At 34.2% G+C, this 13,970-nt stretch overlaps 1 protein-coding gene across 2 annotated transcripts; it reads left to right on the top strand.

Moving 5' to 3' along the window:
• Positions 1–2,288: 2,288 nt before the first annotated feature.
• Positions 2,289–11,225, top strand: LOC127703153 (tetratricopeptide repeat protein 22-like). 2 transcript variants are annotated; one of them, XM_052207673.1, is made up of 2 exons: positions 2,289–2,340; positions 6,986–11,225. In XM_052207673.1, the coding sequence occupies exon 2, from the start codon at positions 7,005–7,007 to the stop codon at positions 9,423–9,425; it is 2,421 nt and encodes an 806-aa protein (XP_052063633.1). In that variant the 5' UTR covers positions 2,289–2,340; positions 6,986–7,004; the 3' UTR covers positions 9,426–11,225. The 2 variants fall into 2 exon arrangements, with proteins under 2 accessions (XP_052063633.1, XP_052063634.1); XM_052207674.1 differs by lacking the exon at positions 2,289–2,340 and adding an exon at positions 3,087–3,168.
• Positions 11,226–13,970: the final 2,745 nt, after the last annotated feature.

Below are 13,970 nucleotides of genomic sequence, written 5' to 3'. Positions count from 1 at the left end.
ATAATTAATCACACAGGAGATTAAATAGCAAAGAGACAGCAAGCCGTGGCCTCACCTTTGTCTTGTTTGTGACAAATGTCAGAGAAAGTTCAATTTTCCAACCATGAAACCAACAGCATTAACAGATGCAAATAACGTGTTTCTAAATATATTCCCACTTTCTGTATGGTTAACTATGATGTGTTTAGATAATTTGTTTCGTTTGAATTGTTTCACATTTTGTAAAGTCGTGCGTTTAAAAACTGACTTTAGGTTACGGGTTTTGCTCATTGTTGACAGCCATATTTATTCGACAAGAAGAGGAGCGCATGCAGTTGGTTCCCTCGAGAATATCGATGTTTGTTGAAAAAACACGCCCAACGAACGTAACAAAAATGTTGTCAGTTAAGAAATCAGGCATCTTGATAATATCAGTTTTATATTTTTTTTGTGGAACAAAATACGATTTATCCTTCCATCAAACAAGATATTTGTATCTACCTGCCCATTCTTTTTTATGAAACAAAGCAGGACCAATTGTTTCAACTTATCCTTTAGTTTGGAATGGGGAATAATTGTATGTAGGGTGGAAAAGTCAAATGTTTAAATACTATTGCAAGAGGAAAGAGACTTAGATTGTATGTACTCTAACATATCTTTAAAAAAATTCACACTGCTCCTAGAGTTGATAGTTTCACAATAACTCTAAAACCCGGCTTTGATTGCTGACAAAATTGATGGTAATACTTTAGAAATAGGTTTCGTCTGAGACTACTATATGTCTCAGGTTTCGTGGAGCACTTGGAAGACCCAGCATTATAACGTTGTTTGTAACGACACTTATGTAATTCAGTTATCCAATACAGTGAAGGAAGATCCAGTTCTTCATCTTTGGTTGAAATTCCAATGAAAAATAGAACGAACCTAACGGTTATTCAGGATTTCCTCCTTGGTAAGTGTTGTGGGGTATATGTTGAGTTTTTAAGTGAATTGTCATACCTAATTCCGTTATAAAGCAATTTATGTAATGTGATAAACACACAGAAACGATGATTTTTCGGCCGGGACAACAACATATTTGTAATGGAGCCTGGAGGTAGGTGCTTAGCAACAATTGGATCTTTGAAGATCGATGTAGCATGTGTATTCATAGACCCATTCAGGTTGTAAAATTCTAATGTGTATCAACGACCTCACAGCCTTTACCCTTCATCTTGGACATTTTTAAATTAATCGTTTTTGCCAAATTCTAGGCTTATACATATTTTGACTTATGTACAAAAATATTTATATCACAGTAGTTATATATATCGCAACTGTATCGGTTAATCTGTAACGATAGAGTTATCGACCCTCAATGTGACTGATACAGTTGCATATGAAGTTCAGTAAACGTCCAGTTGCCATTAAGGAGGGGAATGGTTAAAGGGGGGTGTCTTCATGCCTTTTTTCTCTATTAAAAAAAAAATGCTTGTTATTTTCTATTCTGTATATTCAAGTTAGTACGCTAAAAGCTATTCTTTTTTTTTTTGCCTATTTTTTTCTATTTTTCATATTTTCCTTTATTCTGCACGTTTTACCCATTATATTCTATTCTGTAAACCCCATCCAGACTCTCATTAAGGGTACAGCTAGTATAACAATTCGGTTTGTTACGTAAGGCAAATATTCGCATTCACATAGGAAGGAACCTTTTAAACCAATTTTGCATTTTTTCAGATTGACTATTCGTTTTCCTCTGTTGCTACATGTGCTACGCATGCTTATTTTTCCCCCGTGATTTTTTTATTTGCAATTTTGTACACGATTGTTTCTTTCATACATTTTGTATTACAGAATATTCATTTTTCATTATGTCTCATGCAAAGGTATTTATTTTTATCTCTTACCAGGCCAGGCCGATATTCATTTTCAAAAATCACCCCACCGGGCCGGTATGTCCAACCCCCACTCCTGTAAATCAAACGGTCATTCCCGAATAGTCGTGTCGTCCTGCAGAGAACGTCCAAAGCACAAGTAAATGATTTTTGTCACTGGATTTCCTACTTTTGCCCATACATGCCATACTTGTTTTCAAACCAGAACGCCTTCAGGATTTGTTTTTGTGTTTAATTAATTTTTGAAATTGGTTTGGGGGAGGGGTGTTTGTTGTTTTGTTGTTGTTTTTATTAAACAATTAACTGGTTTTAAGTTGCTCAAATAGTTTTACTCGACTAACTTCTTCGGTTAATTTAAAGCATATTTTTAATAATTGATTGTGTTTATGTTACATTTTTCAATTACTCCCCTTGATTGTCAAATAACCCGGAAGAGAAATAACAACTTAAGATTGTTGATCAACCTTGAAAAGTTCAAAAGCAGGTAAATCTGAAAATTGCCTACATGGCTACAATATTTGAATGTATATCACTGTTGTTATTTCATTTCCATACTGTGTTAACTTATTTCATTCAATTACTCATAAAATGATATCAGTTTATGATCATTTATAAATACAAATTAAGTTATAATATTAAATAAAAACGAACTGAATACCAAGCTGAATACATAGCTATACATATTATTCATATGACAGGTTACACTGTTTGTCTCCACAGAAGGATCCAGGGGGTTGATTATATAGGGAATCACTGAAGCATGACTGTAGCGGGCCCCCTCTTGTTATGGCAGTCAGTGCCCCCTTATACTAAGCATTATTACTAAGACTGTCTTCCTCTTTCATATCAGAGTGTCTAAATATAAGAAATAGTGAACTAATATGAATCACCAATATGTAACTTTTCATTCTATAATGATATGTTATCATGTAACTTTTCATTCTACCATGTCAATTAATATAATTATATGTATGCAATAGGTCTTAACCATTTATTGTTAATGAGTTTGTGCCAATAAAATATTTGTATTTGTATTTGTATAAAAATTTCTGGATTCGCCACTGGTCTCTAATAGAGTAAACTGTAGTTCGACAAAAGTTATAACAAAACATTGTATATGGAGACTAACTTCTATTCCGCTGACAGTGACGTCAATGCTACGACTTGTAAATTAACACATTGACTATATTTCAGTGTCAAATTGGATAATTCTAATTGAATTATAGATTGACACGTTATAAATTTATAGTGCAGTGTGCACAAAAATACAGCCGACCTTAGGAAAAAAGTATGGAAGATTCAGTTCGATAAAGTATGTACTGTTTATCAATTTGGGGGTGGGGGCAGGGGTGTCCATTGGTTCCCATTTCTCTACCCCTAACTCTCACTGTCACCCTTACTACCAATCCCCCTACTTCCACTTCCTACTGCCCCTTACTCCCGGAAGAAAATCGATCAAAATATTTTTCAGCATATCCCCAATTTTACTCTCCCTCTTCCACCTGTGCCCCTGACTCCCGCTTCCCGCCCCTCATTGTCATGTCCCTTTACCCCTGTCTGCCCCCTCATCAATGTGTTAAAGAAAATATTTTCAGTTAGTTATACATGTCATTGAAACTTGTCATTGAAACATGATAATTTGGTCGTGCCTTCAAACAGGTAAGATCTGAAGGTGAAAATTGTTTGGGATTAAATTACGTTTGTCAGGTCTGCAGCCTCAATCACAGTAAAAATGTACCATTATAAACCGGAAAGTTATGTACTTTAAAGGCCCTATTAGTTAACGCTTTTAACAGTTTTTTGGGCGGTATTAATTTAGTACTTTACAGTAAACAAACCATTAAGTCTGGTAGCCGGAAATGTATTGAATTGAGCTACTAAATTTGTTGCAGATTTAGCTTATCTGACCAGTTTAGTTATTTGAGCTGATACCATCCCTTGGCATCTGTTTTTGTTATCGATTACTGGTCGGCCGTTCATGCAGTATTGTCGTCCTTTATTGATCGCCAATTGTTGCCGTCCTTTATTGATCGCCAATTGTTGTCGTCCATTATTGTTCGCCAATTGTTGCCGTCCTTTATTGATCGCCAATCGTTGCTGTCCTTTATTGTTCGCCAATTGTTGCCGTCCTTTATTGATCGCCAACTGTTGCCGTCCTTTATTGTTCGCCCGTTGTTGTTGACTGTCGTTTTTCGTCAGTCGTTATCGTAAACGTTTTTAAAATCTTCTGCCATGAAACCACTAGACTAATACGTACCAAACTTTGTTACAACCACCCGTAGGATGACTAGTTAAAAAAAAAAACATTGATCATGTCCGCCGATCCGCTGACATAGCCACCGTTACTAAAAAGTTTTCAAAATATAACGTAGGGGTCAATTGCATTTGCTTTTTCAATTACATGTATTCTACAGTTTTGCAATGGGAACGAATGAAATGTTTAATTGGTCCACTAGTAGTGCCGTTTCAGAATAGACGTATTTACACTTGTATGCAAATTTGTCCGCCATTACGTAAAATCACACAGATTCCCGTAAACTTTGACATCATAATTCATAACATTTGACGTCACAATTAAAAAGTGATTGTTGTCTGACGTCAAAGGGTGATTCGGAGTAGATCTAAGGTCATTCGGAGGCAAAATATAGCTAAATACCAAAAGTGTAAAAACGTTTATATGTACCGATATCCCTGCCGACCTAGCGAGATTGGCGCCCTTACCATAAGTAGAACATTCTATAAAATGATATAGATGTACATCTTTTTTATATAAAAATCAATAGCTAATTCAATTTGAAATATGTTTTGGTGAAATTGTCTAAATTGCTCATTGTTGAAAGCCGTACGGTGACATATAGCTGTTAACTTCTATGTCATTTGGTCTCTGTTGGAGAGTTGTCTCATTGGCAATTATACCACATCTTCCTATTTTTATAATCAATGAAATTCTCTTTCCGAATAACTAGCAGATGAGCCTGCCAGAACTTAGTATTAATGTCTCTGTATATCTTTAGACATTCAATGAATAAAGGAAAGTCCACAGGTGCTTGGGTACAGGATTTGGATAATGTTTTGTTCATTGTTTGCGCTGCATTTCAATTTTTTATTTTTATACCACATACTGAGCACTTATAAGATTATCTGACCTCTTTTTGAGGGCGAATTTATCCACTCTGAAAATATCCCCTATTTTACTATTTAGAGTACAAAAAACATGGATAGTAAAATGAGGGATATTTTCAGATTGGATACATTCACCCAACGAAAGTTAAAAAAAATTTAGTAGTGTTCAGTATGTGGTATAACAATAGAAAATTTAATAATTAGTGCAAACAATGAATTTTTGTTTATCAAAATCCTTTACCCAAGAGCCTGTTTGAAATTTAGAAAAAAATCTTCTCTGAAATGATTGGACCACCATACATCAAACTTGGTCGCAACCACCGATAAAGCATTGTGTCGATAACATCTTTTAACACATAAACATGACCGCATCTATTCGAATAGTGTCGATAACATCTATTGACACATTAACTGGCAGCATCTACTCTAATAGAAATAGGGTGCCTAGTTAAAAAAATATATCGCTTTTGTACACAGATCTGCTAACATGGTCACTGTTGCAAAAATACGACATAGGGGTCAAATGCATATAATTGTCAATTAAACTGAAGTTATTTAATTCGAAAAGAAGGAAATGTTGGTGAAATGTACTTATGTGTGCCTGTTCCAAGTCGGGAGCCTGTAGTTCAGTAGTCGTCGTTCGTTCATGTCTGTCATACTTGTTTCTCGTTAATTGTTTTGTTATAAATTGGGCCTTTAGTTTTCTCAATTGAATTGCTTCATAGTTTATGTCGGGGCCTTTTATAACCGACTATATGGTATGGGTTTTTCTCATTGTTTGAAGGCCGTACAGTTGTCTATATTTGCTTACATCCACTTCATTTGAATTTTGGTGGATAGTTGTTTCAATGGCAATCATACCACACACATCTCGTTATTTTTGTATCAAAATAATGCCCTTCCAGAAAAACAACCAATACCCTTATATACCAACCAAGAATGACGCCATGGTTAACACTATATGTAATTAAGTGATTAAATAAAAAAATATGATCAGATTAAAACCAAACTACCCATCTATTGATGATCCGGGACAACCATAAAACAAAACTGCTTATTATTGCTGATTCATCCTGTCACTTTAGTTAATTTATATTCAGGTGAACGATTCAGGCACTAGGATTTTTATCTTTATTCTGGTGGTGAACGTCCGAAGAACTTGATGCATAAGATTTTTGTCGACATTAAAGTTGAAGAACAGTTCTGATTTAAGGATGTTCGCTACTCTGTTTCAAAATAACAAGCTTTTTAAAAGACTGTTATAAATTGATAGTATATAAATAAAGGAACTAAAGAGGCAGAAAAAAATGAAGGGTCCGTGTGCTTGTTTTTGAGATATAAGCCATTGAAAATTTGGCGGGAAATAACTCTCTCTAGACTTTTCATACATTTAACATTGGCACCCTTTTTCTTTAAAAAAATTATGAAAAAATAACAAGGATTTTAGAGCATTTTCAAATATGGCTGTTTAAACTATATGTAATAAAATTATGAAAAGAAAAATAGGTGTTAGCGGGCAAAATTTTTATTGGAACTAACATGGATAAAACTAGAGGATTCCGAATATCTGACAAAAAGTCAAAAACAAGAGTACCGAACATCCTTAAAGGATATATACATGTCATATGATATCCAAACGTTCTTGTTACTTTAGATAAAGATTATCACGATATTAGTTCACGGAAGGGACGAATGAGTTAACGAATAAAGGAATCTTTATTTCTTCTGTATATATAAAGATTGTCGATACATTTAGAAACAAATGCTTGTCTACACAATAAACAAAATCTCATTCATTATAAGATAAACATAATAAATCATTACTAGAGATTTAAAAAAATAATAATAAAAAACGAATTATATTGCAGAATAAAATTAAATGTGGGTTAAACGTCAATGAGACAACAAAACAAAAAATACCAACTTTAAATTCATTTAGAGATAAACATGATGTCTTCAACAAAAAACCCTTTATCTGGCTAAATTCATCTTGGTTTTCTTTACAGGTTTTTTTCAGGCATACAAATGGAAGATCACACTGATTTTGGACACTTTTCTCTGTCGTTGAATGCTTCACAAGTTCAGTCAGAAGCCACTTTATCACACACCATTGCTAAAGTAAAGTCTCTTCTAGATGATTACGTAGATGGATTCTCTGCAAACGCTATTCGGAATCTTGTTGGTGTCTTTTACTTTTATAACAAGGCCCCAGAAGAATCACTGAAGTATTTTCAAGATGTGCTACACAATGATACAGACAATCTTAATGCACTTGCTAATCAGGTCTTTGTGTATAAAAGATTGTTTCGAACAAGAAAAGCAGAAGAAACATACAGAAAATTGGAAGAGATTATTAGTTCTAAGAATGGTGTTGCTGCCGCAGTTCAAAAAGCAGAATGTGGCTTTGCATATCTCTTTGATTGCTACATTAACAATGTAAGACCCCGATGGGATAGATGTTCATCGACATTTGAAGAAGCATTGAACGAACTTGAATCTCTGAAAGATATTGAGAAGAGAATAAAGTTAGAAATTAAGTTTTGGACCATGCAGAGCTATCAGAAGAGATATGAAACGGATGTTAGGGACCAAATTAAGCACCAAGAAACATTTAATAAAGCCGTGAAGATTATCAATCAGATCACAGAGGAGTTGGGCACTGACGAAATGAAAGATTGTAGAAACACAAAGACTGTAATAAATGTTGCCGCAGTTTCACAAGCATATTTAGGGACATTCTTCTTCAAAAAACCAGACACGAAGTGGAATGAGAGAGGACTAACTGAAGTTGATGAAACTAAAATACCATCAGTTATAGAGGAGACTGGGAGAATAGAAGAATTCAAAGACCCCAGGATCTGCTTTAAAAAGGCTTTGGAAGTAAATCCAAACAATCGTGAAGTAAGAATTCGTTATGCTAACTATCTTAGAGACATACGAATGGAAAAAGAAGAAGCAACCGAAAACAACCGAAAGCGCCTCGATGAAGCACTCGAGCATGTGAATCATTCTCTGTCGTTAGACGATTCGGAATCCAATTGGTTTGGTAGGTTTACAAAGGCGAGTATATATTTCAGTAAATATCAACTTTTCAAGAGCAAAAATGATTTAGAAACCGCCATAAGTGATTGGGAAATCGCAGATTCATTTCACCATACTTCTAGAATTTATAGCCAGCTAGCAAATGCTTACCGATTGATGGCACTGAAAGATGGCAGTGACACAGAGCTTGATCTGGACAAAGATGAATATATAACCAAAGCATGTGTATACTTTTGGAAGTCAGTGCAAATGTTGGGAACACAAAAAAGACCCGAAATCCACAGGTGTTATGGAAGATTTCTTAGAGATCTTGGAGATAAAAGGGAAGCAATTGAATGTTTTAAGCGGGCTATGGAAATCGACACAGCACATAAACCTACAAAAAGCTTCGAACATTTATTTGAAACGTTTCTTCAAATGTACGAAGAAGACGTACGCAATCTTCCGAATGGTATCACTGAAAGTGATGAAGGAAGTGACCATAGAGTCGAATTAAGAGTTGACCGATTATTGTTCGAGATAGCTTTCTGGTTCCGATTTGCTATAAAGAAATACAAAGTGTTAGTTTTAAACGAAAAAGACGATCATTCAAAGGCTTTTAAAATACAAAAGCCAGACCAGAAATTCACAAGAAGTTATAGTGTCCAGACCGACATGGGAATCGTACCGGAAACTAGTGATATGAAAGCGAAGGAAGCGGCAAATCTTTTTGAAAAGCATACACGCAGATTTGGTGACGAATATAAAACAGCCATGGCACATCTTTGTGCTTATTTTGAATCAGTTACAGAAAGCTATTCAGACAGGATTTCAAAAATGATTCAACAAAGTGCTTCGTTTAAATCAACTGAAGACGTTGAATGGAACAAAATTATGGAATCTTGGACCAGACGTCGCAGTAAGTTGAGTCAACATAGCGGAATAGCATCATGTCCAGCTTGTGGAAATCTAACAAATAAACTTTCTTATTCAGAACCTCCCGAAAGAGCCAGAAACGAGATTTATACGTATGATTTCTACGTCGTGTATCCTGAAAACCAAAGAGAATGGGTTCTGTACTCATTGATTCAAAAACTTGAAGGTGTCTATGGTTTTAAAGGCGCCATTAATGACAGAGACACAATACCAGGTGGAAACATTTTCAAAAGCATTAGTCATTTCATAGAAAACTGCCATAGAGTTCTAGTGGTTTTAACTAGAGAGTTCTATCAGGACAGATGGTGCATGCACAGTCTAGACTTAGCCGAATCTCACTCTTACACCAATAAACGTGACAATTTCATAATTCCGATTCTCTTGGAATCAACGGATGTATCAGCGGACAGATTTAGCACTATTATCTGTTTAGATGGAGTGGAATATTTTGACTGGGACAAACTAGTTCGTTCAATTAATCAAAGATGAGTTGTTGACAATATTTTTTCAGAATTCTGAATGTCGATGCTCTGAAATCTGATGGTATGATTCTTTATTAGATAAATAAGAATCTCAAATATCTATAATACATTTTGTAAGATATATTTTATTATCAAGATCGCCCACAGTATTTCTAGATAAGATATGGTATATATTTTAACGGGAGTATACATGTAAGATAGAATTCCAAATATCTGTACTTCATTATGTAAGAAATATATTTTTATTTAAATTTCCTACTGTGTCTCTAAAGTTGAGATATGGTATATATTTGAACGGGAGTATACATATAAGATAGAGATTGAGAACAAAATTGAGAATCAAGTATTACAATATCAAGTCTGTGTATATTTCTAAATATAGGTAGGCCTTCTACGTGACGATTTCATTGAGGTACATGTTGTGCATTATATTTCAAAAGTTTAATTCTGATACATGTAATGAATACTCTGGTTTCTCATCTATCCAAAATCAAGTGAGCGGCCGAGAATTGAAAGAATTTTGCCAGTTTGTCATGAACGTTATATCAAAGGTTTATACAAATATACCTTGGACGAGTTCAAAACCAATGCCGATCATAGTTGGAAACCTTTGGTTTTGCGAAATCAGATCATGCTATGTCAACATGCTTGAAACAAACGCGTGCCGTCTTTGTTTGCTCTGAACAGCATCCAATTGAATTTATGTATACTTAACTAAGTATTCATTAGTTGCCTGTTTGGCTAATTTAGAATATCATTCACGACAAAACCTTATATTTCAAAGTAGTTATGCTACTCCCTGTGCCTGTGCGTCCAGTCTTGCAAGCACTGTCAAGCCATTATTCCTTGTAGAATTTTTATGGAATTTTGGTTTAAAGTTTACACCAGCAAGGTCGCGGACGAGTTCGATAATCAGCGCCAAACAACTATTTTTAAAGGCGAGTTATGCTCCTTAGAACTTCCATCAAAGCTAGGAGGGATTACAAGTTCTGTCAAATTAAATAGCTCCCCAAATTAAACAGATATACCATAAATGAATTTAAAAAAAAATATCCGGTGATAATTTGCCGGGTGCCTGTCCAAGAAATTCTGACAGTCTGACTTATAATTTGTTTGAGTGTTGTGTAACATGTATATTCCACAATTGTGATGTGTATGTAACATATGTAACTTGTATGTTTTCTTTGAATCATGAGTAGGATAGTTTTACATGTTAGTGTATTGCATGAATTTCGATAGCAGCTTAATGTGTCGCTTTATTACAACGTACACTAAGCTAGTTTGACTCGAGATTTTTTTCTTACAGAAAATTTCAATAAAAAAAATTTTTGGATGAAAATTCTGTAAAATTATATGTCGTAATGTCGAAACATTTTGTTCTCTAAATATCAATACAAGAAACGAAACAAAACATCCCCTCACACAAAATTTACATGTATCAATATTCTGACAGATGTTACAGTTTGATTTATATTGAACATAACAAAATACATTGAATTTCTTTTAAAAATTGTTTATCTGTTTCGTTATTCTGCTTGAAATTTTGTTCACACAAAAATTCAATATTGTAAATCATATTTTCATTATTATGTATTATGTATCTTTTTACTGTTGATCATTTCAAGTGAACATCTGTGGGCCGCTTTCTATCTTTATTACAATTAAAGTCGGTAATATATTTTTATAGGGAAACATTCAGAAGAAGCAAACAATTCATTAATTACTCTCTTATTTTGGATGATGTTACAGAACTTAATAAGAATTAAATTTGACATGTTTAAAATTGAATTAAAAAATTGAAAAGTAATTGTATTTATCTTTTTATTTACTGCAATATACTCTACGGTATATTCGTATACTAAATATAGATGAACAAATGTATTGAATGCACGTAAAATCGATGAAAAACAATAATACCCGTTAAAATAGTCATATACATTGTATACCAAAACCAATCCATGTTTTTTTGCTAAATATATTTCCGTTTCAGTAATAGGTTCCACCATCTTGTTTCCGATGCATTAATTCGTAGGGTCGAGCGTATTTTTAAGGGCATACGATACAGTTTTGATCCCACGGTGATTTTTTTACGAAAATTTGCATACAAGCTATTTTTCACCTAATCAATTCAAATATATAATAAAAAATATACCTTCATGTGCTACATTAAGAGATAAATGGGGTCGAACTTTTACACATTTACTAAAAATTTCGTTTTTTTGACATATCTCTCCTTTGGATAGACATACCTAACTTTTTTGTTTCAAAAGATAAACACAAGCGTATTTTTGTATAAGTATTTGCAAATCTTCTTTACATAAGTATGCTCTAAATTTGTATAACAATTCTTTGGAAATAATAAATTTTTATCAAAGTTTCGTGATTTTAGAAAAGAACGGCATATTTTGCTGTATAGGCCTATTTATCTAATTTTAACAAACTTCATCGGTGACTTTTTCATAAAAATTGGTACAAATAATCTTCATACGTAATCAAACCTAATGTCGTTTTTAAAAAAGGGGCCATGAACTCGTTTTCAAGTTAAATCAGTCTGAATGATAAAAATCAGTCGAAAAAAAGCATCTTTTCCCGATATATATGTCACAGTTTGACGTCGCGAAAAATAATATTTTACGTTAACAACGTCATTACCTCCCATGTAACTGTATCGTATGCCCACACTTTTTACCGCTTTTATAGTCCTGATCAGTCCTGCAACGTCATGCTTAATTCTACCAACTTTTAACGGTAAATTTCACAAATAACTCATCTGCACCAAAAAATAAAGTCGTATGTCTGTGACCCTGAAGTATATGGATTAAGAGGAATCTCGATTTAAGCCTAGATGATTTTTATCACTTATCCCTTTGCATGCTTTCGATTTCGAAAAATGTGCAATTTCCAAGAATTTCATAAAGTATTTTAGAAAATGAAACATTATAACCTCTGGGTCGATGCCATTGCTGGTAAAAAGCACTTTTGTGTTGACAAGAAATATCATAAATATGTCATTTTCTGTAAATTTACTCTTAAAAAAATTGTTGAATTATTCGAAACACTAAGGTTTTCTACCCCCAGGCATAGATTGCCATAGCCAACTTTGGCACAACTTTTCGTAATTTTCGATCTTTAATGCTCTTCAACTTTGTTTTTGATTTAGCCATGCAACTGTTTTTGTCGAGCCTGCGACTTTTGTCGCAGAAAGCTCGGCATAGGGATAGTGATCCGGCGGCGGCGGCGTTAGCTAACTTCTTAAAAACTTTATATTTTAGAAGGTGGAAGACCTGGATGCTTCATACTTTGTATATGGATGCCTCATGTTACGAAGTTTCCGTCAGTCACATGTCCAATGTCCTTGACCTCATTTTCATGGTTCAGTGACTACTTGAAAAAAAAAGTTAACATTTTTTGTAATGTTAAATTCTCTCTTATTATAAGTAGTAGGATAACTATATTTGGTATGTGCGTACCTTGCAAGGTCCTCATGCCCGTCAGACAGTTTTCACTTGACCTCGACCTCATTTCATGGATCAGTGAACAAAGTTAAGTTTTGGTGGTCAAGTCCATATCTCAGATACTATAAGCAATAGGTCAAGTATATTCGGTGTATGGAAGGACTGTAAGGTGTACATGTCCAACTGGCAGGTGTCATCTGACCTTGACCTCATTTTCATGGTTCAGTGGTCATAGTTAAGTTTTTGTGTTTTGGTCTGTTTTTCTTATACTGTATGCAATAGGTCTACTATATTTGGTGTATGGAATGATTGTAAGGTGTACATGTCTAGCTGGCAGGTGTCATTTGACCTTGACCTCATTTTCATGGTTCAGTGGTCAAAGTTAAGATTTTGAGTTTTGGTCTTTTTTTCTAATACTATATGCAATAGATCAACTATATTTGGTGTATGGAAATATTTTATGATCTATATGTCAGTCGCGCAGGTTTTATTTGACCTTGACCTCATTTTCACAGTTCATTGGTCAGTGTTAAGTTTTTGTGTTTTGGTCTGTTTTTCTTGAACTATAAGCATGATAAGCAATAGGTCAACTATATTTGTTGTATGGAAGAATTGTTAGCTGTACATGCCTGCCTGGCATGGTTCATCTGACCTTGACCTCATTTTCATGGTTCATTGGTCAATGTTTAGTTTTCTTGGTTAATGTTAAGTTTATGTGACAGTTGTAATAAAGCTTTTTATTTAGGACTATCAACATAATATCAGTGATTAGTTAAGAAGGCGAGACATTTCAGCATGTGCACTCTTGTTACTCAAATTATAAGCCTGAGTTTTTTTTATACTTTATTTCAGGTAGTTATGACATTTAAAAAAAAATATATGTTACATCGCCCATTCACTGCCCTTGATATAAAAAAATTTACATCGCCGCGGACCACAGATGCCAAGATATGATTGATACATTTATTGTTGATATTTAACGCACCTTTCAGCACTTTTTGCTACATCATGGTAGCCAGTTTTATTGGTGGAGGAAACCAAATGGCACTGAGAGGCCCACCGGCCTTCAGAAAGAAAACTGACAATCCTAGTCAATT

Source organism: Mytilus californianus, unplaced genomic scaffold, assembly GCF_021869535.1.
Source record: "Mytilus californianus isolate M0D057914Y unplaced genomic scaffold, xbMytCali1.0.p SCAF_5, whole genome shotgun sequence".
In the NCBI taxonomy this organism is placed as follows: domain Eukaryota; kingdom Metazoa; phylum Mollusca; class Bivalvia; order Mytilida; family Mytilidae; genus Mytilus; species Mytilus californianus.
This window is presented reverse-complemented; position numbering and strand designations above follow the sequence as displayed.